Raw genomic sequence first — 25,968 nt, 5'->3', positions numbered from 1 at the left:
CAGTGCGGCTTCAACTGCGGGGGGTGTTGAGTATATGTGTTGTGCATATCTGTGTATTGGGCCCACCTCCTAGTTCCTTGTATAATTGAGGTCGTGACCCACCTCTTATACATCATATATACGTGCCTTTGCACATGAGCAATACATTGTACAATTTCAACAACACACATTAATATATATATTTTTCAAGCGCTGAAAGGTACGGCATTCGGCAAGTCGTGAATAAAACTTGATGTCGCCTCGGGAATGCCCTCGGAGTGAGGTAACATTTTTCTGAGAGAACGTCGAAACTTTATTAATCAAGCAACATATACAAATAGTCTTTCAGATTCTAGAGTAGAACGGAAAACACGAAGACCACTAGAGTTCATATAAGACTTAGCAAGGACATGAGCTAAAATATTAAATTGCCGAGGAATATATTTGGAGATCACAGAAGAAAAGCACGAAGTTGCGATTATTTATTTAGGAATAGAGGATTGTAATTGTAAGGGGAAAAAACCTTGAATTTTGAGGTCGTGCTATAGGTACGGTCAATATCACCGTCTTGGCACGGATCTTGGAGCAACACCGAGTCTCCTTGGACCTCGCCTCGGTCAATTCGCTGGCAGATCCCCAAACCGATCATTTTTTCTCACCGCAGCAAAGGGTTTGGGCGTGTCAGGATCGGATCGATGGCCGCGGCGACGGCGGCGGCAGAGGAGGTTGTGCAGCACATGGGACCGGTCCCTCGAGTGGAAGAGACCAATAATGCGGCGGCGGCGGCGGAGGAACTCGGGGGAGACGACGAAGAGATCCTGCGATTCATGGACTCGGCGGACGGCTACCTCCTCCTGATGGATTCGCTCTCCTCCGCTCTTCGCCAGGTACAGAAAAAAAGCTGTTATGCAATTTCAACCTTCAGAGTAGAAAGAAGGTTGCTGAGCAGTAGTAGTTTGCTCTGATGATTTTATCCATGTTGTATTGCTACCTAGCATCCGGATCTAGGTTTTTTGCATCTAGTTCGGAAGTTGCTATGTGAGAGTGCTTTTGCGAGAATTTACTGGAGAGCTGTTTGCCTAATTCAGCACTGTACTGCTGCGGTTCAGAAATAAATGTGAATCATGTTCTTTATTTTCTATAGGGTTGGCTTGATCTGGCAAGTGCGCGCCACTCGATGGGTGCATCACGTGTTTCAAGTACACTCTTTGATCATAAAGAGCAATCTGCAGCCACTAAGCTGCAAGTAGTTTATCCTGCAGACTTGCCACCATCGGGTAACCGCTTGTGTATTATTTTCAGTTGACAATCTTTATCAACAACTAACCCAGAGCTGATATGACAATCATCCTTCCAAACTACTAGAGTGATAGTTCCACGTGCAAGTCATGAGCTGTTCTTTAATCATGTTTCAGAATCGAACCCACATTTTTCTCTATCAAAGTGGTGTTTGCAAGAAGAATCAAACTCCAGTGATATTGTCATCGTGCAGGATAGCGCTACACCAAAACTAAGGTACAGAGGATCAGCTGCTACGCCAGGTGCACTATTTCTACCTTTTTAGTGTTCATATGTGTTAATTAATTTCCCTTGCTCACCTTCAAATCTTTTTTTGTTAGATAGATAGTAGCAATGGATCAGATGCAAGAACTGCAAAGTCTTCTACTGGTGTTGACGTTAACAGTCAGGTAAAGTGAAATATAAATGCCTGTTATCTTTTGAAAAAATGGCAGGCAAAGGCAACATATGCAAGTCGTATAAATTGGACTAGTGTTGTTTTTATCAAAGTGAATGTGCCAAGTCTAGGTAAATATACCAGAGAAATTTCTGGTGAACGACTGCTTAAAAGCAACATAAACAGAGCACCAGTTATGATGAATCGGTGTAAGTCAATGAAACCAAGTTTTATGTCTTTGAGCGGTTAATTTGGTCAAGCCTCACCCCAATATGCCATAGGCCTGACCTGTTGGCACATCAAAATGAAGTCTCAAGGCATGAAAATATTGTAGTATAAAAGCGGTCGGGTCTGAGATGTTTTTTCTGAAGTTAGTCTTGTTGGATATAAATCATTAGGCATGACATTATAGGATCGTAAGCCTAGCATTAGATCACCTAATTGCATAATGCACAGAAGGTGGTTTAGGATCTTACCATGAATGGGAGCAGCCATTGGCGTTGACGATGTGATGCAAGCTTGGCGTACTTGATCGCAGTGGATAGCGGCGTCCCTTTGGGCACCAGCGGCACTGCCCTGGCACCGGAACAGAGGTCGAAGGAGGTCTTCCTGTCGCACAATGCTCCTATAGATCGCACAATGCTCCTATAGATTGCACAATGCTCTTATAGATCAGATTAGGCGTTTTGAGATTATAGGGGGCAGAGTAGACGCACGTGAACAAGTCAGATCGTGCGTGGCCGGTTGCTACCTCTCTTTATATATGGTGACGACAATCAAGGGACCTACACCACAATTGGTTTGGGTCGTTCCCGACAAGAGTGCGTTAGTTAGGTTCAAAGGGGTATGAACGTTGGTTCGTGACCACCTCCCCTTAATGTTAAGTTACCTTTCGGCCCATTGGGCCTAGATCAATACCAACATTCTCCCCCTTGATCGTTAGGCTCAACTTTTGGCCCATTCTCCATAGGAATAATATAGCAAAGTAAGGTGTTGCAACAACCAATGAAATGCAATTGAACCACAATACTTATAGCACACATCCTATTTTGGAATGGAAAACATATTACTTAATAGGGAGTGATTCATATTAGTTGTCCCATAACTCCAGGATCCAAAGACTTCTAGTAAACCCATGCCGACCAAAGCATTAAGTCCCAAACAAGTTGTGGTAGGCTAGAGGTGAAACCCATAAGACCTCGCGACCAACTCATCGTTCGGGCAAATGGATAGGAAGCTTCCACGCACCCCTGTCCATAGCTAGTTCTTTGGTGATACTCCAATCCTTCAGATCTCTCTTTACAGACTCCTCCCATGTCAAATTCGGTCTACCCCGACCTCTCTTGACATCCTCCGCACGCTTTAGCCGTCCGCTACGCACTAGAGCTTCTGGAGGCCCGCGCTGAATATGCCCAAACCATCTCAGACGATGTTGAACAAGCTTCTCTTCAGTTGGTGCTACCCCAACTCTTATCTCGTATATCATCACTCCGGACTCGATGCTTCCTCGTGTGGCCACACATCCATCTCAACATACGCATCTCCGCCACACCTAACTGTTGAACATGTCGCCTATTAGTCGGCCAACACTCAGCGCCATACAACATTACAGGTCGAACCGCCGTCCTGTAGAACGTGCCTTTTAGCTTTTGTGGCACTTTTCTTGTCACAGAGAATGCCAGAAACTTGGCGCCACTTCATCCATCCGACTTTGATTCAATGGTTCACATCTTCATCAATACCCCCATCCTTCTGCAACACTGACCCCAAATACCGAAAGGTGTCCTTCTGAGGCACCACATGCCCATCAAGGCTAACCACCTCCTCCTCGCGTCTAGTAGTACTGAAACCGCACATCATGTACTCGGTTTTAGTTCTACTAAGCCTAAACCCTTTCGATTCCAAGGTTTGTCTCCATAACTTCCTATTTACCCCCGTTCGACTATCGTCAACTAGCATCACATCATCCGCACAGCATACACCATGGGATATCTCCTTGTATATCCCTTGTGACCTCATCCATCACCAAGGCAAAAAGATAAGGGCTCAAAGCTGACCCCTGATGCAGTCCTATCTTAATTGGGAAGTCATTACTGTCGACATCACTTGTCACAACATTATCGTACATGTCCTTGATGAGGGTAATGTACTTTGCTGGGACTTTGTGTTTCTCCAAGGCCCACCACATGACATTCCGCGGTATCTTATCATAGGCCTTCTCCAAGTCAATGAACACCATATGCAAGTCCTTCTTTTGCTCCCTGTATCTCTCCATAAGTTGTTGTACCGAGAAAATGGCTTCCATGGTTGACCTCTCAGGCATGAAACCAAACTGATTTTTGGTCACGCTTGTCATTCTTCTTAAGCGATGCTCAATGACTCTCCCATAGCGTCATTGCATGGCTCATCAACTTAATTCCACGGTAATTAGTACAACTTTGAACACCCCCCCTTGTTCTTGAAGATTGGTACTAATAACTCCCTCTCCATTCTTTCAGCATCTTGTTTGCCCGAAAAATGAGGTTGAAAAGCTTGGTTAGCCATATTATCGCTATGTCCCTCAGACCTTTCCACACCTCATTGAGGATACAATCAGGGCCCATCGCCTTGCCTACTTTCATCCTTTTTGAAGTCTTCTTGACCTCAGACTCTTGGATTCGCCACACAAAACGCATGCTGGTCTCATCACAGGAGTCGTCCAGTTCAATGGTAGAACTGTCATTCTCCCCATTGAACAGCTTGTCGAAGTACTCCCACCTTCTATGCTTAATCTCCTCGTCCTTCACCAAGAGTTGGTTTGCTCTGTCCTTGATGCATTTGATTTGGCCAACATCCCTCATCTTCCTCTCGCGGATCTTGGCCATCTTATAGATGTCCCTTTCGCCTTCCTTCGTGCCTAGCCGTTGGTAGAGGTCCTCATATGCCTGACCCCTTGCTCGAGAAATATTGGGTGGTAAGCCTTTAGTAAGCAAATCTGCAAGCATATTTGTCGTACTGATATGCTTAACATTAATAGTTTGATCCTGGATTCTATCTTCCACAACATGATACTTTATGTCAATGTGCTTGGCAGCAACACTTAACTTCTTGTTACTCGCCTAGAAAACCGCGAGTTCGTCATCACGGTACAATGTTAGTGGTCTGAAAATGTTGTGTACCACTTTAAGCCTGCAAATGAAATTCTTCAGGCATATAGCTTGCCTGGTGGCCTCATAACATGCTATAAATTCCGCCTGCATCGTAGTTCGTAGATGAGGCATTTATCGTTTACTTGGAGCTTTTCCACGATATGGTTCCTCCAGTGAGTGTAAACATGTAATCTGACATGGATTTCTTACTATCCACACACCTGGCAAGATCAGAGTCTGAATAACCAACAACTTCTAGGTTATCAGACTTTCTATATGTAAGCATGAAATTCTTAGTGCCTTGCATGTAATTGCTAGACTTTCTTTGCGGTGTTCCAGAGGTCCGGTCCTGGATTAGATTGGATGGAATCTACCAAGCATCCCGGTTGCGAAAGTTAGATTTGGGCGTGTACATACTTGAGCATACATGATGCTTTCGATAGCTTAGCTTAAGAATCCGACTTCATCTGATCAGTTTCATTCTGGTTCCTTGGACATTGGAATGTCCCAAACCTATCACCGTTGAATATAGGGGCATGCGAGGAAGAGCACTTATGCATATTGTTTTTCTTTAGCACACTCTCAAACTATGCCTTTTGAGATAGTCCCAATGTTCCTTTGGACCTACCTTGATGAATCTCAATGCCAAGGACATACGACTTCACCGAGATCCTTCATATCAAAATTTGAAGACATAAATCTCTTGGTTTCATGTAGCATATCCTTATCGCTGCAAGCCAACATAATCTCATCCACATATAGGACTAAGATTGTGAGCCTACTATACCTTTAAATTTACCATATATGCGTCGTTCATTTCATTTTTTTAAACCAGAAGTTCTTATAACCTTATTGAACATGAGGTACCATTGCCTTGAAGTTTGCTTCAAGCCATATATGGATTTCTTTAAGCGACATGCCATATGTTCTTTTTCTTTCATGGCAAAACCTTTCGGTTGAGTCATGTAAACATCTTCGTTCAAGTCGCCATTCAAGAATGTCATCTTAACGTCCATTTGATGTAGCTCTAAATCATAATGAGCTACTAGAGCAATGACGATTCTGAAAGAATGCTTTGTCGACACAGGCAAGGTCTCATTATAATTTTCCCCTTCCCTCTGTGTGAAACCTTTTACTAGAAGTATTGCTTGAACTTTTCGACGTTCTCTTTGGAATCATATTTGGTTTTGTAAATACCCACTTTTAGACCCACTTGCAACCTACCCTTTTGGCTCCATCAGGAACTTCTACTAAATCTGAAACATCATTGAGCTCATGGACTTCCATTTGTCTTCCATGGCGAGCAACCATCTGGATGATTTTTCACTTTTAGTGGCTTCCTTATATGAGGTCGGATCTTCTACCTTCCCCATGTCACTTACATCCTCACTCATGTAAGTGACGAAGTCGCTCGGGATGGTTCCTTTTCTTTCCCGTTGTGTGATCTTCTCACATGCTCATTAATTTGTACATTTCTTCTTGCACGGGGAGGGCGAACATCGGGTTGAGGATCGTCATTAGATTGAGAATCCTCATTATGCCGAGGATCCACATCAGGTAGGTGTCTCGTGCATATTATCTCCCGCTATTGGGTATCCTATTTGCGTACCAACCCAAGACATGCTTATAGGGCTTTATGTATTAACGATTGGAAAGCGTCAAGGTATTTGTGCAATAGATATAATAGTTGCAGAAACTATCCAAATCTAAAAGTAAATTACAATAACAATAATAATAATAATAATAATAATAATAATAATAATAATAATAATAATAATAATTCTAAGTAGGCGAGGTATAAAGTTCTCTTAGATAATCAGGGCTGGAACATACACCCGTTTGTCCACAAGATCAATTGCCTTAATGTCAGTGACTTAATTACCCTCAAAAAAACACCCCTTGTCTGGTCTCCACAAACTTTGTGATATGACCCAGGTAATAAAGACGGTATCCTTTTCCTCTATGAGGGTACCCAATGAAACATAACTAACTCTCTTTGGGTCCAACTTAATTTTTGGGGGCAGCCCCCCACACATTAGTAATTCAAGCTCGGTTTCTTTCCCATCCACCTCTCATAAGGTGTGCTCGGTGCTTGTTGGAGCAAGATTCAAGATGTGCAGCTGTTTTCAATGCCTCCATCCATAGACTTACTGGTAAACTTGCATTAATAAGCATGCTCCGCACCATATGCATAAGGGTGTGGTTGCGATGCTCGGCTACTCTATTTTGCTGAGGTTCATTAGGCATTGAATATTGGGCAATAATTCTATTTTCAACAAAATTTATGCTATCAATGTCTGTCATTTTATAATATCAATAAATGATGTGTTAATAATGTGGAAAAATTGATATTACACTTGAGATTAATGTGATCATCATTGTAATTCTGACCAATGTTGTTCTGCAATTACCGAAAAAGGCTTTCGCCCCGCTTATGTTGTTCTGCAATTTTGAACACCCTTCATTAATTCCTTACTTATTTCTCTCCAACGGTGATATATTGGAATTAATTTTGCATGCAAATTGATCAAACCAATGTAGGGTTAATTTTCGTGCAATTTTATTCAGTTATGATTTTTCCTTTACTTATGAATATTTTGAAATTCCGACAACTTTCGATCCTTGTGGTTTCAAGAACTTCGAGCCACTTACTGGAAACAATGTCCAGACATGGGAAGACTCATTGTTGTTGCATTTCGGCTGGCATGAAGTGGACCTTGCTTTGAGGAAAAGTAAACCATGGGAACTAAAAAGAATGCCACTGGGTATGCTGACCTTCGAAAGGCTTATGATGTTAAGTTGAGAAATGAGACTCCTTGAGGGAAAATAATTCATAACGAGGAGTCCCATTTCTCAACTTTAATATCACAAGCCTTTCGAAGGTCAACATACCCAGTGGCATCCTTTTTATGTTCCCATGGTTTACTTTCCCTCAAAGCGAGGTCCACTTCATGCCAGCCGAAGTGCAATAGCAGTGAGCCTTTCCATGTCTGGAAATTATTTCCAGTAAGTGGCTCGAATTCTTGAAACCGCGAGGATCAGAAGGTGTAATAATTTTAAAATATTCATAAGTAAGGAAAAAACATAATTGAATAAAATTGCACGAAATTAACCCTACATTGCTTTGATCAAGTTGTATGCAAAATTAATTCCAATTATATCATCGTTGGGCAGAAATAAATAAGAAATTAATGGAGGGTGATTCAAAATTGCAAAACAATGTTGGTCTGAATTACACTGATGATCACATTAATCTCAAGTCTAATATAATTTTTTCCACATTATTAACACGCCATTTTTTGATATTACAAGAGACCTCATAAAATTTGACATAGACATTAATTGCATATTCTTTTTGGTTCCATTTTATTGACAATACTAAATAATAGTTTACAACATACTTTCTGGCTATTTTCAATTTATGACAGTGCAAAAACATTTTGAGAAAAATCATAATACAAATATTAATAATCAATAAATAAAGAGAAACGCATGGAAAATCAATTTAGGATCAATAACCCATTATTGCCCATTATATATTCGGCCCAGCAGGAAAAATCTTAAAAGAAAAAGTTAATTCTGTGGGGCCAAGACAACCTGGGTCTCAGCCCATGACCCAAAAGCCCGCTCGGAGCCGCACATCAGTTTCGATGACCGGGGTCAATCTGAGGCGGAACAAAACGGCGCCCGACCGAAACCTAGTTTCATTTCCCTTGTCTCCCCAGATTTTCACAGAGTGGCCACGCAGATGCACCCAAGTTCGTCGGTCATGGTGGCGCTGTGGATGCGCTCTACGGAGCAGCGTGCAACAAACCGAGTCCCGCATGACACGCTCCTCCGAGCGAGGCTATTGGCAGCACACACATGGCCCATCAACGGTGACGTTGGGGAGGCTGGTGGCGCAATTTTTGGAGGCAATAGCGGCGTGCCAGGCGCAAACGGCTAGGCCACACGCGCGTCCATGAGCGCAGCAGTGTCGGCTGCTTCTTTCCGCGTGTTGCCTCCAGAGAAGGCGGTCGCTGACGTCGGAGAGCACGACACGACGTTAGTAGGTGAGCCCCAAATCCTCTTCTTTTCTCAATCTCAACATCGGGGGGGGTGGGGGGGGGGGTTGCTTCTAGGATTTCAAATTATGGACAAATTTAGAGTCAGGGTTTTGGCCTAATTGGGGAAAATTTGGGGGTTTCTTCATTTCGCCGGTTCATCTTGTTCTTATATTGCTAAAAGGGGGTTAAATGTGCTAATTACACATCAGCTTAATGCGGAAGCATGGTATAATTAATCTCATAGAATAGATTAAACATTAAAATTACCTAATTAGCACTAACCCATAGCTATGTAGGCCTTAACGACCTATGAAGCCTAAACACTAATCAATTACTTTAACATTGGGCGTTAATCAATAGGCATTAACCATTAGACTTGAACAATAATCATTAATACTTAGTCATGATTATTGACATTAAATACCATCATTAGGGATCTAATCTAAGCATAAGTAGCTCCGATACCATTGTTGGGATATAATTCATTAGGCATGCATTAGGATCGTAAGCCTAGGATCTTACCACCAATGGGAGCAGCCATTGATGTTCACGATGCGATGTCCTATGCCTGCTTGATGTAGGCATGATGCAAGCTTCGATGTAGTCGATAGCGGCATCCCTCCGTGCGCCAGCTGCATTGGCCTGATTCGGGAGCAGATGTTGGAGGTCTTCCTGTCGCACAATGCTCCCCCAGATCGGATTAGGGGTTTTGGGATGTAGGGGGGCAGAGTAGACAGACAAACGTGAACAGGTTAGATCATGCGTGGCCGGCTGTCACCCCTATATATATGGCCCTGGCCGTCAGGGGACCTACACCACGTTGGTTTGGGTCTTCCACCGACCAGGGCGCGTTAGTTGGGGTCAAAGGGGTACGAAGATTGGTTCGTGACCACCTCCCCTTAACGTTAAGTTATCCTTCAGCCCATTGGGCCTAGATCAATACCAACAAGTCTGGCTTGTGAGAACTCTACCTAAATTTGACATTTGTGCTAGTAAACTTAGAATTTGGCACGTATCTGAAACGATGAAAAACAACAGATTCAGTCAGGCGCCAGAAACTGAGCCGCACAACACAGCTACATACTGGGCCATGAATAAGAAAGTTGTGTAATTCCTAAATTCTGAACTTCTATTGATTCTTCTTCTGCTTTGTACCTAAGGTTCAAAAGGCGAGATCAAAAGCATTATCTGTCTTTGGAGCATTGGTGTCTCCAAAACTACGAACGGCCCAAGTTTCTTTTGAAACAGGTTCTGTTTCAAACAAAGAACAAACTATGCTTTAATCCTTATGTTGATCTAACTGATATTTTTGTTTATGTAGCACTTGAACTAATTGCGGAGTTAGCAAATGCAAGATCAGCCATCCTCTCTAGTTTCTCCCAGATAAATCGTGAAGCATGATTTGCTACCTGAGTTTGAGGTTCTGTACCCTTACACACCATCTATCCTATTTGGGGTAGCAGCAATTATGGAATCGGCAGTGGTTGTAGACAATATCATAATACTATTGTTGATGTACGTGAGAATGTATATTTTTGTCCATTTGCTTGTTGTAGTTCGACTTTCCTTACAACCATGGGAACAAAGACAGCAGTTTTTTTTTGTACGTTGATATTCATTTACCAAGTTAAACTCTCTGATGATCACAAGTGCAAATTTTGGTTTGTATGGTTGAAATAGAAACATAAATATATTTTGGTCTCAGGATTAGTCGGAGGCTTCAACATGTCCTTGAAACTAAACAAGGTTAATTCTTGGTCGAGGGTCCAACTTGCTACCAGAATACTCATCGTTTTTGGTCCTTTTAGGTCTGTTGGAGAGGTTTCTGTGTTCTCCAGTTCTTTCTTTTATCACCTTAGTATACATTGCTCTTCACACCCAGCACTAGAAAGGCTAGAAGGCAACAACATACATTGAGTTGGTGACTTGGTGTGAAGGGTCGGCACTCGTTTTATATCGTGAAAGATAAGTCTTCCCAGAATGGTCTACACCTTTTGAGTTTTTTCTGTTTTATCCTGCTATGATAGTGCCAAAAAAGTCCTATATTTTGAGACAGAGGGAGTATTTCTCAGCGTGCTGTACAAGCCTGTTGAATCTCATGGGGCAAGCAGTTATAGGGAAGAACATCATATTTCAGATTCGTTCTGTGTAATGTTCGTTGGATCTTGAATCCAGGGCCTAGGGTAGTGCCTCCCAGATAACCAGTAAAGCATTTTTCTTTTACCTGAAGCAGTAAAGCATATTGGTCGCATGAATTTAGTTTTTGAATTGGTACTGAGGTAGCTCTAGTTAATATGGCTGTGCGATCCGTTCCACAGACTGTTAGCGTTTGGCCTATCAAGGCTCCTTTTTGAGCCAATATACTTTATCACGTCGCTTCGGTATTCTTCTCTTGCTCACGTTCTGGATACTCTGAAGTTAGTATTTACCGCACATCCATATGTGTACCCAACTTCATATCCAAGATAAACATTTCAGTCAGGATACCAGAGGTCTGTTATCCGACCGGTTTTCACCATAACAGCTACTTCTGGAAGATACATTGGGGGTCCCTTAACCGAGAAATTTGAGCTTCTATTGTCATGATTCAAAGCACTTGGGAGCAAAAGGGCATTATTTGGACGTGGATATTCTGCACGCGAGCACATCTGCTCCTTATATCTGCGCCGGCCGTTAATGCACCGAGATCTGGGCCTACCTATTTTCAGGAAAGATACGGTTCTTCCAAAAAGCATTGGAAGTGGACAGATACGTACGGGCCCGTAATGTATGGTGGACCAGGGTAAACGGCCGCATGTTGGGCCATCCTTACGAGCGGTTAGGACGATGTAACTGAGCCGTGGCCCATAATGTTATATTCTGTTTGGGCTGCGGGGCAGGAACTTCACTATTCCATTCGACAGCGGCTGCAATTATCTCTAAAAAACGGAAATGTTAACGCTCACACGTGTGGGCGTTTTCACATCGCCCACACGCCTCCATTACCACTCATTTTGCCACATATGAATAGATGACATCAGCAGAATTTTTTTTGGTTTTCGGCTTAAAAATGTTGTACCTCCTAAATAAAAAAGCGAACTAAAAATCCGTTTTCACCATTAAATCCGTCTCGACGAGATCTTCAAAACTAGACCCCATGTTGATATGTTTCAACGATTTTTTTTTTGCCAGAAGTTGCCACGATGTTTACACTGCAGTTGCCATAGGGCTTAAACTAAAGTTGCCATGTGGCGATTTTAGTTTGTAGATCATGGCAATTTTAGTATTTTGATGATGGCAACTCCAATACTTTAACCATGAAAATTATTTTTTGTATGAACCATGACAATTTTACGTGCATGTATCATGGCAATTTTAGTTTATGGTTCATGGCAAGTCTAATTTTTTAATTCCTCATTTTATAAATGTCAAAATTTACTTTTAAATGTAGAAGAAAATAGCTGAAACATATCATGGCAATTTCAGCGTAAATATCATGGCAATTCATATGCAATAGACATGGCAACTTTTAATCCAATTTTTTTTTTCATCAAAACATATCAACATGTGATCTAGTTTCGAAGATCTCATCGCGAGGGATTTAATGGTGAAAACGGATTTTCAATCGGATTTTTCGTTTAAGAGATAAAACATATTAAAAATTAAAAATCCAAAAAGATTCCTGCATGCATGCATACGATGACGTGGCAATCTGTTTACATTAGAGACGTGTGGTGCGTCTCCCTTCCTGCCACACATGTGACAGTTAGCGCGACCCCTAAAAAAACAGCGGCTGCAATTATCCCTTCCCGGACAGAAGAGAAGCTGGGCGGCGGCGTGCTCACTGAGGAGTGCGACGCCATTGAAGACATGGAGTTCTTGCTGCAGCCGGTTAACAGGTGACGTGTCTCTAGACTCGTTCAATTCTGTAAGATAAGCTGGAGCTGCAATTTCTTAGAGATTTCCCCCTTCCAACACGGTAGGTTTCCAATCCTTGAGGGGATGGACGACAGCGATGGACCTCTGGGCTCTGGCTATCGGGGAGTACGCCGCGCCAGCATTTGGAGCTCCACTGCTGGCGGCCATGCAGCCATCAGCGGTGGAAGCGATTAGTGGGGAGGCGCAGCTCGTAGATGTGGATGCCGGGCCGGTGGGGAAGCGCAGCTCTCCCAGACTCCGACTTTGTCTCAGCAATCGATGGGAAGGTGGATGGACAAAAGGTTAGTCTGTAGCATCATTATCCTCATCAGATTTCCAATTAATGATTTTTTTTTGCGATGGTCCAATTAAGGATTAGGCATGTGTGATTAACTAATTAAGTGCTCGGCACACGCCACTGGCTTGTACTCCCTCAGTCCGAAAAAGCATATTCCTCAAATGAATGTATCTAGCACCAAGTTAGTGCTAGATACATCCATTTGAAAGACAAGCTTGAGACAAGTTTTTTCGTACAAAGGGAGTAGTTGACATTATAGTTGTTTGTTGTTTTGTGTTATAGGGCATAGGCTGCTTCCTAGGATATGTACCACTCATGATAGAAAGTAATGTTTAGTAATCAATATTCAGGGCATCACCAATTGGGACACATCCTGTATGAGTGTAGCACGTACCAAGTTGCAGAATTGGAGAAGAACAAATTGTACGCTCCAGTGCACTGTGGGCGGAGCATCGGGAGAAGTGGTGCAAGGTGTCTTGCAAGATGACAGTGATTGAAGAGGGTGAAAATTTTGATTGCGAATATGAGCAATTTGCTCATATGGGTCTGCTATGCAACCATATCCTGAAATTCAGTGAGCTGCTGCCAACTATTTTCACAATGCAACATCCAGAATTTTAACAATGAATGGTAGTTGAATATGAAATGGCACACAAGTGCTTTACTTTCATCCGGGGTGAAGTAAATACTGGCTAGACATATTTTGAAGAGATGGACAAGGGATGCTTGGGATGTGCTGCTGAGTAATACCGGAAAGATCAAATGTACAAACGACAATTCACATACATGCACTTCAATATGTATATGTTTGCAATGAGCAGGCTTGCCTTGGAGAAATAAAGTATTGATGCGTACGACAAGCTAATGTCCCTGTTCGGTGAATATGCAGGAGATGCAGCTTTTCACCGAGGTCAAAGATGGGCTAGGATTGGAGGACTCGCCAGCGGAGAACGGAGTTGTTGTAAATCAGTTGGTGAACCAAAGCAATGGAGAAGAAATTTTAGGCCAGAGACAACATACAAATCAGTTGGTGGGCCAGTTTACTAACATAAGGGAGCAGTGTCGTGGCTCATGACGTCATCCCCATCCCTGACCCAGATTAGGAAACGTGCTTTTCCGTGATCTGGAGTATGGAGCAGACAGCAGAGTAGGAGTGATTGCAGGGATGGGTTGCTGGCTGAGGGTGTGGTTTACCTCAGGCGGCAGTATTGGCCCGCTCGTGAGAGAGGCCGCTGCGGGGGTTTACTTTCTGTGGGAACAAAGGCTACCGCCACACAGATCGGACTGCCACTGGCGGCGAAGATCGAGTTCTTGATGCATCCGATTAGAAGGTTCAAAACTGAAATTGTTGATATGTAGTGCCATATGGTGTTACTTTTTCGTACCGTAAGATCGATTTACCATTTGCCGTCTGTCCGTGAACAGATCCACTGTGCTGGAGAAGATCAATGATAGCGACATACCGATGAAGCCAGTGAAGGCAGTGAGCGTGGACGACCAGATCTGCGCTGCGGAGGCGACCGCGGATGGTGAACTCGAAGGTTCATAACAGGCATCCAAGCAATCTATTGAGCAGATGACCCTAAGAAACCTGGATGGATGCAAAGGTATGCCAGTGTTCAGACTTGCAATCCATGCTAGTAGTAGGAAAAGAGACTTGTCCACGTTAGTAGTAGAATTTGAGAAGAATGGTGTGCCCGTGTTCCGTTTTACTGAATGTAGTATGTCTGACAGATTAGTTCTCCCTGCATAGGAAAAAGTAGCTCGCTAACTTAGATGTTTGCAACATATTATGGAGGCAGTTTGCTCTGAATTGGGAAAAAAGAGAAGTAGCAGATTCTCAATTAGGAATTTTTTTAGCATGACATATATTTGGGTTAAGCAATATTTTAAGTATCAAGAAGGTGGAATGAGAAAAAATTAGTTAGCTATTCGATATCGAGTTTGATAATTAGTTGACAGCTATCAAGTTTGATATGAACTGACAAAATTTGAAGTGAACTGTTAAGTAACAGAGTGTGTGGACGACTGGACGTATAAAAACAAAATTGCGAGGAGATATGGATGTTTTTTTGGTCGAACCTTGCAAAGGTAGTAGTTGAAACTTGTTCGTCTGGGTGACACAAGTGTTGAAGCTTATGAACGTCAGATATCTCTATTCGAAAGCTGCACGGTGAAAATGCAACCATTTGCAAAAATTGAGGATGGTCTAGGATTGGAGGACAAATTGCTGAGCATGGCGATGTTATCAGCCACCCACATCCAAAAGGGGCGGTTGTGGTTGCAGAGGACATTGGGTAGTGTGTCGTTGGTAATGAGGACAACAATTCAGCTAACGAGTCCGGGAATATGTTAGCAAGATTATTGGCACTTCAGTAGAGGAAAGAGACGGGCCGGCCTACGACGATCGGAGAGAAGGTCCCCTACGAAGGTTTAAGCAAGAGAACAAGATTTAGCGCCATTTTTCACAAGCAGGGGCACAAGAGGACAACCTGCCGTGACCAAAGAGATGTTTCGAAGTAGCCTCGAAAGCCAGCCCGCTGCAACAAGGCGTGTGATGAATAAATTGTTAATGAAAATCAATCATTACTTTGCATGGTTGTGGGGAATGTTGTATGATGAACCACTTTTCTGTTATGTTGTACTAGTGACTTAGCCGATGTAGTGTCTAAACTATAGATTAGGTAAGTTTGTGCTTGCATATTGAAAGCCAGTGATATGAATCACACTGTTGTTTGTTGTTGTGAAATGCCTTTATGCATGTGATTGATGATTTCGTCGATAAATGTATGATTACAGATGTATATGAGGTGATCTGGAATTGTCGAGAAATGCCAAGTGCACATTTGCTTGTTGGATGCTGCAGAAGATTACGGGTTGCATTTAAAGCCACCCTGATGCAGATGATTACTGAATTTTTTCCCCCAGCAAACAAAAAGCTTATGCCTGCTTGTGTGATCCAGGTGCTAATCTGGACAAGTAATGAGCGGCAGAATCTCCTCTGGGGCCGCTGACGATGAAGAAGCGGACATCCTCAGATAAGATAATGGTGTGGATTTGCAACTTAGGATGAGGCACGGAGGAGCGGGGCCAAGTTGGGTTTAACCGGTGATGAAATCTGGTTCAAAAAAAAGTGGTGATGAAAGAGATGAATCGTGCTGGGGAAGGCTGGTGCCTGCAACTGTGGGACCCAATTAACGCTACTAGTACAGAATCCGAGGATGTCACGGCACAGATCGTGAAGGGCATCTGATCCGGCGTACGAGCGAATGATGGCGTCCTATTTATTACTGAGCAGATGTGGGCCATCAGACCTGGAAGAAAATAGTGATACTTGAAGAATACGTGCGTCCATACGTGTTGGGGTGGGAATCTCTTCGTAATTCGACGGGACAGATAACAAGCACACATGCGCTCGAGCTCATAACAGGACTTCCGATTATTTACATGGTTTTTCACATGAATGTTCTGGCAGACAAATCACAGCTGGGAAGCATGAATGCCGATGAGGATTGGCCAAGAACATTCACATCCATAATGTGGAGACTAGATCCATCTGATAGCTGTCTGGCTTAGTCGAGGCTTTGTTATACATACACCTCGTGGCTTGCAAATGGCGAATACACGTCTTCGGAGCAGACCTCCCAATTGGTTGCACTCACCAGCCAGAAATATGTTGACATATGATTAGGCAGGCAACAATTTGCCGACCATATTTTGTCGTCCAGATCAGATTTCTTTTGGTTGTGAATGCTCCATTAATATATATATCTGTCGAACGAAGCTGGACACTTGGTAACCCTGCAAGCTCAAATGCAGGATCAGACAACATAGTAAGAACAAATACTTTTTGTTGCGGTAAAAATGAAGGAAACAAAAAGCACCGGTCACTAGCTAACTGTGCAATCGAAGACTAGTCTGAATATGAATGATTAAAGCGCAATACATGCACTCGGGAGCATAAATTGTGCAATATGTGCATGCTTTGATTCAAGGGTACCTTAATATCCCGTTCCTTCCAGTGCGAGTCAGGTCTGGGAAGTTCCAGCACACAACTTTAATAGGACCACACGGTCAATTTGGTGCTATTCTTGGCTTGCATCATCAACCAATTGGTACCTTGATCTCACAGTCTGCATCAATTCAATTGTTTTTGTTATTATGTTCTCTTTGAGAAGCTTTTGGCATAAGTTGTGGAGTAAAAAATAACAGAAATAGTTGTTAAGCAGAAAGCAAACTAAATGATGCAAGAAACCTCTAGAAGTGTGACGTAGTAAAAGTCTTCCATGTGCTGCATAAGGGCCGAGCCATCCCTGATTGAGCGAAGTAGATTTATCTCCGTCTGGAGTAGTTTTTCCACAAGCTGTGTCTCTCCTTTCATCTGGAAAGAGTTTAATATGCTCAACTAGTCAAATACAATTTGAGCAACATCAATTTTGTTTAGCTATGCATTTTTTTCCCTTCCTAACAATTCATGCTTAAAATAACATATGACTCTTTATAGGGTATTGTTTGGATGGTGACCTACCAATTCTTTGGTCATAACCAAAATTTTGGCTCTTGCTTGGATGGTTGCCAATACGGTGGCATACATATGCCATCTAGCCAACTCTAGTTCACTTTTTTTTTGCCATTCTTTGGTCATAACCAAAATTTTGGCTCTTGCTTGGATGGTTGCCAATACGGTGGCATACATATGCCATCTAGCCAACTCTAGTTCACTTTTTTTTTGCCAACATTTGGCCAAAACATGGAATTGGCTAGCCAAATTTTGGTAGCGCTAGCTTGGGCTCACACCAAATGCTACCATATTGCTAAAAACTAGAATTCGTATCTTCTTGTAGCATTTTCTATACAGGTAAACATTTCAACTTGTAGTTGGTAATCTGCAAGCAATGTCACTATGGTAAGGAGAAAAAGACACTCACAAATTCACTAACAAGCACGTCAGGGGTGTACTCGCCTATCTCATCACCTTGGTCTTCATCTAAAATTTCCTTCGCCTGTGTTAGAATACAAATGCAGTTCTAAGTTCATGTGAGAACTTAAAGATCTGAAGGATAAACGCAGGAAATGTTGACAATACTTAACCGAATATACTATTAGAAAAAAAGGTGGATTGACACTAAAAGGTTATACAAAACAATTTTACCAGTGCATCTGTTAGATCTCCACATTTAAGATAAACTGGTGTTTCCACATGGCAATAGCCCATAAGACGCGGCACTGTTGGAATGATATCTCGGTGATTGACAACTCTCCAGCTATCTTTTACTTTCTGCATATATTTATCCAAAATAAGTTCAAATTCAAAAAACAGGCTGTGATCACAATCTGCACTACCAACTTAATTCATATAATGATACATTTACACATGATTCAATACATGAAAACAGCCTCCATGATTCGCAGTTGAATTTTAGCCTGTTTCTATTTAGTAAATGGTCTATGAATAGAGTTGCAAAATTCAGTTACCGCATTGTAGACATCAGCAAACCTTCTATTTCCAACTCTAGGAGAGCCAAAATTGTACACTGTCACGAATATAACACCATTCCTATAGAAGGGGACATGAAAAAATATGAGCATCCACCGAATATAAATTTTGCAAACTGCAGGACAAGAGGTAAATAGCATACATACATATCTTTGGTGTACTATGTTGACACCTTTATAACAGAAACAAAAGTAAGTTGGAAGCCAGGTGTTAGTTGTGCACTGTAAATTCTATTAAGCATCACGCGTTTAGCAAGACTTAAAATAAAATGAAAGAGCATCCTGACAATTCTCTCTTTCTTTGTTACATGGGCTAAGGTTTTGTAGTTCTAGGGTGAGACAGTTAAAACTTCGTCAAAGAATTTTAGCCAAGTATTTGGTATTGCTTAACTAAGATTGTCCCGTGTGTTAGATGTTTGACTGAATCTTCTTTCCACGTAAACCCTGGACTTAATGGTATCATATTGTCTATATGAAACAACAAGGTTATGGATCAAGATCAAGTCAAGCTTACTTGGCCATTTGACTTGATGAAAGTTCAAGAGCGAGAAGGGTTGCCAGTGCTCCACCTAAACTATGTCCAGTTACGTAGATGTGCCACCTAGGTATGGTTTCTGCATCTTCTTCATCCCTACAGTGCAGAAATGAGATGCTCTATGAATAAGATTAGTGGGAACTAATTGAAAAAAGGGATTGATATACACCGAAAGCAGAAGCATTTAAGCTTCCAGCCTGGACAATTGTTTCTCACAATAGTTTCTCTTGCATGATAGCAGCCAACATTTCTATCTGGAGAATAATATGAATATGCACAAAAGGTACAACTTGAGTTTTTCCTGCTGCATCATGTTGGACTAACTGCTACTTTAGTTGACAGTAGAAGAGATGCTTGTTTTGTTACAAAATACTCACATATATCCGATGGCATGTCTGACAAGAGCCATGATCCTATTCCTGACAGAGTCATATGCGCTTAAGAATCCACTGTGAACCTAAAACATAATATGGCATGAAGCTGGTAAGTTTACACAAGCAAACAGATAAACACGTGAATGCAGAGAATATATTACTAACTTGAAGTTCTTGTTTGAAGTCACCACCCAGCCTCTCAGGGTTTAGTCTGCAATCAACTTCAAAATATGCTGTGTTAAGTAAACATACAAGAAAGTAAAACACATTTTAATGCTAGTAATTCTTAAGATGAAAACGCAGAAACTAATGGAAGGAAAAAAAACGTGATGTGTTAATTCTTACCCAGCAGGGACAAGCATCAAGTCAGTTACCAAATCCTTCCACCTTGTCTGATGGGACATACAGAAACCGAAGCAAATAAGATGGTAGATGAAAAAAATATTTAGTACATATTTTATTTAGAGAACAAGTGGGTCCTTCATGTTATTATTGCATACTTGCTCAGTTCCTCGAAAGGCAACAACCAGTCTTCTTCGTGAAGAATCACGCCAAATGGCAACCTGCAGAGATTTGTTAACATATGAAACACAACACAAAGGCAAGGAGACAGAAGAAGTCACTGATAGCACAATAGCTAGTCTTATTCACCTGTGTGTCAGTTGAAGCATTATCCAGAAAACATATCTTCTCAAAGTCTGATTTTATAAAACTGGAACGCCCCATTGAAGTGGCAAGCATAGCCCATGCCTCCACAGCAGTCTCGGCACTTGCAAACAGTTGACGTGTGTCTTCTGTTTTCTGTGTATTTATGGACACTTCGGTGGATGCAACAGGAGCACCATCCTCATCAACAGAATCTGCAGCACCTTGTTCTTCTGCGTTTGAATTATCTTTCCGGTTTGCTTCATCTACTGAATCCTTGCCTTGAGATGAGAAGTTCTTAGAAAGAATCACCAAAGCTCCTAGTACGTTCTCTGTTTGAGACAATACATCCCGAGATACTTCATTAATGTCTGGAAAGGAAGCCTGCACTGCCTCTTTAGCTGGCGTTGTGCTATCTTCATTGTCAGCATTGACTGTATGTTCAGGAGTTGTTTCGCTGCCATCACTGGTTGATGCATCTGCTGTCGCCAGTCCAGATTCTAAATATAGCTGTTCAGCCATTTCACGTGATTTTGATCCAAGTGAACTTAGCAGGTCAAATCCATCCAATTGCTTGGCCTCTGGAAGAGAATATCCAAAGTTCTTAAGAACATTTTGGTTGAGTGTTTTGGTGAAAGCACTCCAGAAGTACTCGTCAGGTTCCTTCATATCGGTTGATGTGTTTCCCTCACTGTTAACAACGGCAGCAGTGTCTACAGGTTCACTTTGGGAATCTGAGTTTTCTCCAAAAGCTATCGAATCAATCTTCTGTTGTTGCAGTTCATCTGAACCAATAGAGTTATCCATGGATTCTCCAGGCCTTTCAGAAACCTCAGCTTCACTATCAGAAGACGATGGCTTTAGAAGGTTTGTGTCAGTGAAAGAACTCAGTTGCCCAAATGCAGATTGCACAAACTGGCTTGCATTTACAGTCTCAGATCCAAGGACCGTCCTAAGAGCAGATCCTAGGCTGCTCTTTTCAAGAAAGTCAGACACAAAAGGCGTTCTCCACCATTGTTTATCATGCTCAATGTCATCATAACTCTTGTATTTGACCTAGTGTGTTAATAATAAGAATTAAGATAAACCTGAAATCAAGTCTATGGCATTGTTTAAGGACTGAACTATTGATATACAGAAGACAACGTGTAGGCTATCCGTATACACATCTTACCTGTTTGTGCTAGGAGAACAGCAGCAATGCATAATAGATGGGGATTCCTGATATATAAATATAAAGTGCAGTAACCTACCGGCGAATTTTGCCTATGTACTCCTCGGTATACGACTATACGTAATTAAAAAGACCATTTTACCTATGAGTAGCCAACTGCGAAAATTATTCTGCTGGTTTTGCTTTTAGAAGGATGAAAAGAAAAAAGGGAGATTGTTTTTTAAGAAGGTACTTTGTATCCCTCTGGGGAACAAGAATCACTTTACTATGGCATACACATTCCAAGGGAGTACAGCGACGGCTAGTCATATGCTTGTCTGATTGTCTCAAAGATTAAGCCATGCATATGCAAGTATGAACTGTGAAACTGCGAATGGCTCATTAAATCAGTTATAGTTTGTTTGATGGTACACTGTTTTTTTTCTTGTATAGGGATCTTATTCTTACCTCCAAATCAATAGTTCCACCACCATCAGCACCAAGGCCTTCTAATTCGACAGTGATGTCATGTTTATTTCCTAAAAAGAACAAGGTTATCCCAAAAGTCTCCAGATGAATTCATATAATCATATTAAATATTATTGGAGAGCATAATGTCTGATTGCACTAAAAGCAATGTTATCACATGTACTTGCACTATGAAAAATGAACTAGCATGGCAATAAGTTACCATCCTAGAGCTATAATTGATAAAGTAGTTAGAGCGATATGTGCAGTTTCAAATAACAGTAACAGTATCTGATACAAGGAATTCCCGTACAGGTGGCAGATTGCACCTTGGACGTTTCAAATTGGTGGAATTAGTAAGTTACTCAGGTTTATTCAAATCCGTTCCAAAATTGCTCTGGTTCCAAGATGTAGCATTTTTCTATCCAATGAAGAGTCAATACTCCATAAGCATACCAGATGGAAACTGCACATTTCTAAAAAAAAATATCGTAGCCTCACTAAAGATTTTGGGTTGGGGTTTGTACACACGACAAGCTCCACTCAGAATGATTATTGAAACAGCATTCATGGCCCCATATTGAAATAGATTCTGGAAACCTTATAATCACGAAAAGAAGTATCAAAGAACGACCATTGTCATTTTCTGGATTAATACAGAGAGTTACCATCGCAAAGTGTTTCAAGATACAATCCAGCATTTCCCATTCGTTTGTGTGGGGTGATAAGGTTTGCATCCCAAGCCTCAATCTATGGAGAAAAATGGCACCAGATGCAGAAAAAAAATGCACAAATATTACTTGTGGCGATACCAGAATATAATGAAGTACTCCCTCGGTTCAAAATTAATTGAAGTTCTAATTTTTCTTAAGTCAAATGTCTTTTAAGTTTGACCGATTCTATAGAAAAATGTGCTAAAATTTACAACATCAAATATTATAGTTTGACTTAGGACAAACCTAGAACTTCAATTAATTTGGGAGAGAGGGAGTAGGTTATTAAAAGGAAAATTAAAGATGCATAAAATTGGTAGATATGATTATGTCACATGCTAAAATGAAATGTATATTTGCTCATGTCCTTGCTGATTAAATAAAAGAATTTGCAAATTTGCAGCATGTACAGTCGTCTAACACTGTTGATTCTGAACTAGCCCCACAGCGGAGAGCCGAGATGTGTATTTTTGTTTGTAAAATCTTTTAGCAACCATGGAAACTTTAAAGAACATGATTGCCATAGACCCATAGGCGCTTCCAAGATGCAGCACTATACGAACAACACAGATATGTCTAGTAATCACAACTTGAAGTGAGTCCAATATCACTATGAGCTCACTTCTTCATACCTGGAGTAGATTTTCTAGAGATGTCCTAATATTAAATGTGAAATCTTGATTCCAGGTTGGCTCCTTCGTCCTACATTAATCAACTGCTGGAATCAGAATCTGCAGCGATGATGGGGAAAATAGCAATCTCAAGCATATCAAATGTTTTATCAAGGAACTAACCCCATTAGTCAACACCATGAGGGCGGTGATATATATCACATACATTTGTTTTATAATACAAAGAGGAAATTTTGTATCCACAGAGAATGAAAAAGTTACTCACCCCCATTTAATTTGGCTCTTTGCAGTTTGACCATTAAGTTGTAGAACTACATAAGGATCACTTGTACCCTGCAATTGAAGGAGAAGGAAGTTGTTGATGAAGTAGAAGAGGAGAGCTTTATGTAATGGTAGTTAAACTTTAAATGTGTAAACTACTGCTTCATTCATTAAATGTGGCAGCTCTGAAACTTCTTGGGCACTGCATTAAAACTGTGAATATTATCTTTAGATTTAGATTGCCCCACATATCTTAGATAAGATTACTACATTCAGCAACTGACATAACGAAACCAGAGTGCGTTTGTATAATGTATAAGCCTGGGCATCAAGCGAATGAATGACCTGTCAGGTCGTTCAAGCAAAAAATCACTTGATGCACATAAGACCTGTTGCAAGGTCAATGAGCAGAACTTCACAGGTCATAATGCCATCTTATGAAGTCTTAAGTAGCAATCAGTTTCAGCACTCAGTTCGCGAACTAAGATACTCCATGAATTATTCAATATTCTCCGCAGAAAAATAAACGAGGCGCCGTGAACAAACAACATATGCAGCATGTATTACTGAAAAAACAAACAGTAACTACTCACTAGCATGTTCATCACCGTACCCATGGATCCATTGCAGGAAGATTGTTGCCTTTCTTCAGCCTAACGACTAGTTGGCCATCGTATACTTCACGGAGAAACACACTGTAATATCCACCGCACCATTCAGAGCATTTAGGGTGACGACAGCTTTCAGAATTGCATTGCTCTAGTTGGTCAGAACCACAAATACTTGCAGTGCAATTCACAAACATGATGATTGGATTCGGTCTCTGTGGGGGGAGGATACGGCCACAACTTACTCGGATAGGAACACCGTCTGACACTCGGCCGTGTCCGTCTCGCGCCAGCCCGCGTCTGCCTGCCAAACAAGACGAACAGAACGCTTGCCTCCATCAGATCACCGGAACACACACAGGATTAATGCAGTTGAAGGACGATGAATAGAAAAAGGAACAAGGGGCTCACGGGTGGGGTGCTGTAGGCTTCGAACGCGAAGCCGGCGAGCACGACGGCGAGGTTGAGGTCGAACTGCGGGTGCGGCTGCTCCTCGTCCCCGACCGACCCGTCGTCCGCGGGGGTCTCCGGGCCGGGCTTCACGGCGGAGGGCTGGCCGCCCGCGCACCTCGCCCTCAGCCCCGCCGACCTCCGGCGCCTCCCCCTCCTCGCGCTCCAGCACCTCACGGCACGGTGGCTCGCCGGCGACGAGCGCCCGGAGACGGACGCGATGGGGCACACGCTCGTGGGGGCCGCGGAAGCCATGGGATGGGAGAAGCTTCTCCAATCTGCTGGTTTCGCCCGTGGATTCCAGTTGCTTCAGGTTGAAAATGAAAAAGGAAGGCAGGAGGCGCTTCTAGCGGAGTGTGCGCGCGGCAGTTGAGAGTGGTGATAAAGAGGTGGGGAGAAAAGCGCGCCACGTCTGCGCTGCACCGCTCGGTGGCTGCCCCAGGATTTCCCAGCTTGGAACTGCGTCTGCTGTGTGTGTGATCTGTCGTGCTCACGAAGTCGGCAGGGCGCGATTCTCCTGGCAAAACGAGCAACATATTCTCCCAGCGTGTCTTTGTTAAATCCTACCCCCTCCGTTGACAAAAACATCGTATTTGTGAACGGATGGAGTATTTGTTTTAGCCAGGGAGCAGGTATGGTTCTTATAGATCAGGGCATCATAGTCAGTTCATGTTAGTGCCGGTTTTTCCTATGCTGATGTGTTGGAAGGTCTCATACTCGCATCACGATGGAGTAATCTTTCCATAGACGTTGAATCTACTCTAGATTCGCGGCGACGCTAGATCCTTTGCTCAGATTGTTGCTTCCCCACCTCCACCACCAAAAAAACAAGCAAATCCGTCTCAGGGGATCGGGAGTGGATAGATGAGGGGGGATGGCTTCGGCGCTGGCAGGCACGGCGCGGGGCTGGCCGGTTCGATCGCGGCGGCGGCCGTGGCCGGGACATCAATGTTTGGAAGCGCAAGGAGGACGTGGGGGAGTCCTCGACCACCAGGACATCTGGATCCGGCGACACGGGCTTCGCGAGGTGGGATGCCGCTGCGGGAGCCGGCGGATCTGGGCTGCCACGCCCTGATCGCTGGGCCACCAACGTCGACGGCGACGGTGGGGGCAAATCCAACCAGCAGCGGCCTCAAGGGAAATCCCCTACGCCTGATGCAAGGAGAGATCCGCTCGCCCATGCTGGTAACCCTAACCCTGTTTCCTGATGCATGTCAGATCTGCAACAATGTTGGTCACTACACTGCTAGATGCCCTCAGGCCCTTTGTGAGCGATGCAAGAAGAAAGGCCACTTATTTGTTATTTGCTCTGATTTAATTCCGTGGGAATGCATACCTGCTATGTGTGATTTCCAATCAAAGGGGCAGGGTTTTTGTTATTTTCCTGATTACAGTGTGGAGAGACAGCCACAGAGAGAGAATACCAATGTGCTCATTACCATTGTAGAAGGGGTTATCTCTAAGCAAGATTTGCAAGATGATATGGGGGTGTATATTGGGCAGGGGTGGAGATGCTCTGCTCACCTTATAGCCCCTAATAAGTATGTTATGAGATTTCCTAACATGAGGGAGGTGGAGCGAGCTTTGTTTGTAGAATACATCAAGAAACA

The 25,968-nt window shown here is 42.6% G+C and overlaps 3 protein-coding genes across 10 annotated transcripts; 2 read left to right on the top strand and 1 right to left on the bottom strand.

Moving 5' to 3' along the window:
• Positions 1 to 569: 569 nt before the first annotated feature.
• Positions 570 to 10,484, top strand: LOC119364868. The gene is made up of 6 exons (XM_037630429.1): positions 570 to 866; positions 1,124 to 1,256; positions 1,395 to 1,520; positions 1,603 to 1,667; positions 9,989 to 10,076; positions 10,150 to 10,484. Exons 1-6 carry the CDS (start codon positions 675 to 677, stop codon positions 10,227 to 10,229), a joined length of 684 nt encoding a protein of 227 aa, XP_037486326.1. The 5' UTR covers positions 570 to 674; the 3' UTR covers positions 10,230 to 10,484.
• Positions 10,485 to 12,606: 2,122 nt separating this feature from the next.
• LOC119364866 lies at positions 12,607 to 16,229 on the top strand. Of its 6 annotated transcripts, none has more exons than XR_005175207.1 (5): positions 12,607 to 12,706; positions 12,791 to 13,027; positions 13,374 to 14,354; positions 14,449 to 14,630; positions 15,823 to 16,229. XR_005175207.1 is itself a non-coding variant. In XM_037630428.1 (3 exons), the coding sequence occupies exons 2-3, from the start codon at positions 12,823 to 12,825 to the stop codon at positions 16,035 to 16,037; spliced, it is 420 nt and encodes a 139-aa protein (XP_037486325.1). In that variant the 5' UTR covers positions 12,613 to 12,706; positions 12,791 to 12,822; the 3' UTR covers positions 16,038 to 16,229. The 6 variants fall into 6 exon arrangements, 1 of the variants encoding a protein (XP_037486325.1); XR_005175206.1 differs by lacking the exon at positions 15,823 to 16,229 and adding an exon at positions 15,173 to 15,810; XR_005175205.1 differs by lacking the exon at positions 15,823 to 16,229 and having other exon boundaries at positions 13,374 to 13,787; positions 13,913 to 14,354; positions 14,449 to 15,809.
• Positions 16,230 to 16,406: 177 nt separating this feature from the next.
• LOC119364865 lies at positions 16,407 to 24,723 on the bottom strand. 3 transcript variants are annotated; one of them, XM_037630425.1, is made up of 19 exons: positions 24,320 to 24,723; positions 24,154 to 24,212; positions 23,914 to 24,040; positions 23,305 to 23,372; positions 23,040 to 23,109; positions 22,363 to 22,444; positions 21,695 to 21,765; positions 20,080 to 21,129; positions 19,929 to 19,991; positions 19,774 to 19,820; positions 19,594 to 19,639; positions 19,432 to 19,511; positions 19,034 to 19,150; positions 18,499 to 18,580; positions 18,176 to 18,301; positions 17,952 to 18,026; positions 17,279 to 17,404; positions 17,024 to 17,156; positions 16,407 to 16,824 (listed from the first exon to the last, which is right to left on the bottom strand). In XM_037630425.1, exons 1-18 carry the CDS (start codon positions 24,611 to 24,613, stop codon positions 17,109 to 17,111), a joined length of 2,631 nt encoding a protein of 876 aa, XP_037486322.1. In that variant the 5' UTR covers positions 24,614 to 24,723; the 3' UTR covers positions 16,407 to 16,824; positions 17,024 to 17,108. The 3 variants fall into 3 exon arrangements, with proteins under 3 accessions (XP_037486322.1, XP_037486323.1, XP_037486324.1); XM_037630426.1 differs by having other exon boundaries at positions 23,914 to 23,995; XM_037630427.1 differs by lacking the exons at positions 24,154 to 24,212; positions 24,320 to 24,723 and having other exon boundaries at positions 23,894 to 23,978.
• Positions 24,724 to 25,968: the final 1,245 nt, after the last annotated feature.

This window comes from Triticum dicoccoides, chromosome 2B (genome assembly GCF_002162155.2).
Source record: "Triticum dicoccoides isolate Atlit2015 ecotype Zavitan chromosome 2B, WEW_v2.0, whole genome shotgun sequence".
NCBI lineage: Eukaryota > Viridiplantae > Streptophyta > Magnoliopsida > Poales > Poaceae > Triticum > Triticum dicoccoides.
The sequence above is the reverse complement of the archived record's forward strand: the minus strand, read 5'-3'. Positions and strand labels throughout refer to the sequence as shown.

Coding starts and splice junctions, on each gene's coding strand:
- LOC119364868 (XM_037630429.1), top strand. CDS start 675: ATGGCCGCGGCGACGGCGGCGGCAGAGGAGGTTGTGCAGCACATGGGA. Junction 1,521..1,602: donor AGGATCAGCTGCTACGCCAG/GTGCACTATTTC, acceptor TTTGTTAGATAG/ATAGTAGCAATGGATCAGAT. Junction 1,668..9,988: donor GTGTTGACGTTAACAGTCAG/GTAAAGTGAAAT, acceptor TTTGTACCTAAG/GTTCAAAAGGCGAGATCAAA.
- LOC119364866 (XM_037630428.1), top strand. CDS start 12,823: ATGGACCTCTGGGCTCTGGCTATCGGGGAGTACGCCGCGCCAGCATTT. Junction 13,028..15,822: donor GGAAGGTGGATGGACAAAAG/GTTAGTCTGTAG, acceptor GTATGATTACAG/ATGTATATGAGGTGATCTGG.
- LOC119364865 (XM_037630425.1), bottom strand. CDS start 24,613: ATGGCTTCCGCGGCCCCCACGAGCGTGTGCCCCATCGCGTCCGTCTCC. Junction 23,373..23,913: donor TTCCTGCAATGGATCCATGG/GTACGGTGATGA, acceptor CTTCAATTGCAG/GGTACAAGTGATCCTTATGT. Junction 23,110..23,304: donor AAGAGCCAAATTAAATGGGG/GTGAGTAACTTT, acceptor TGATTAATGTAG/GACGAAGGAGCCAACCTGGA.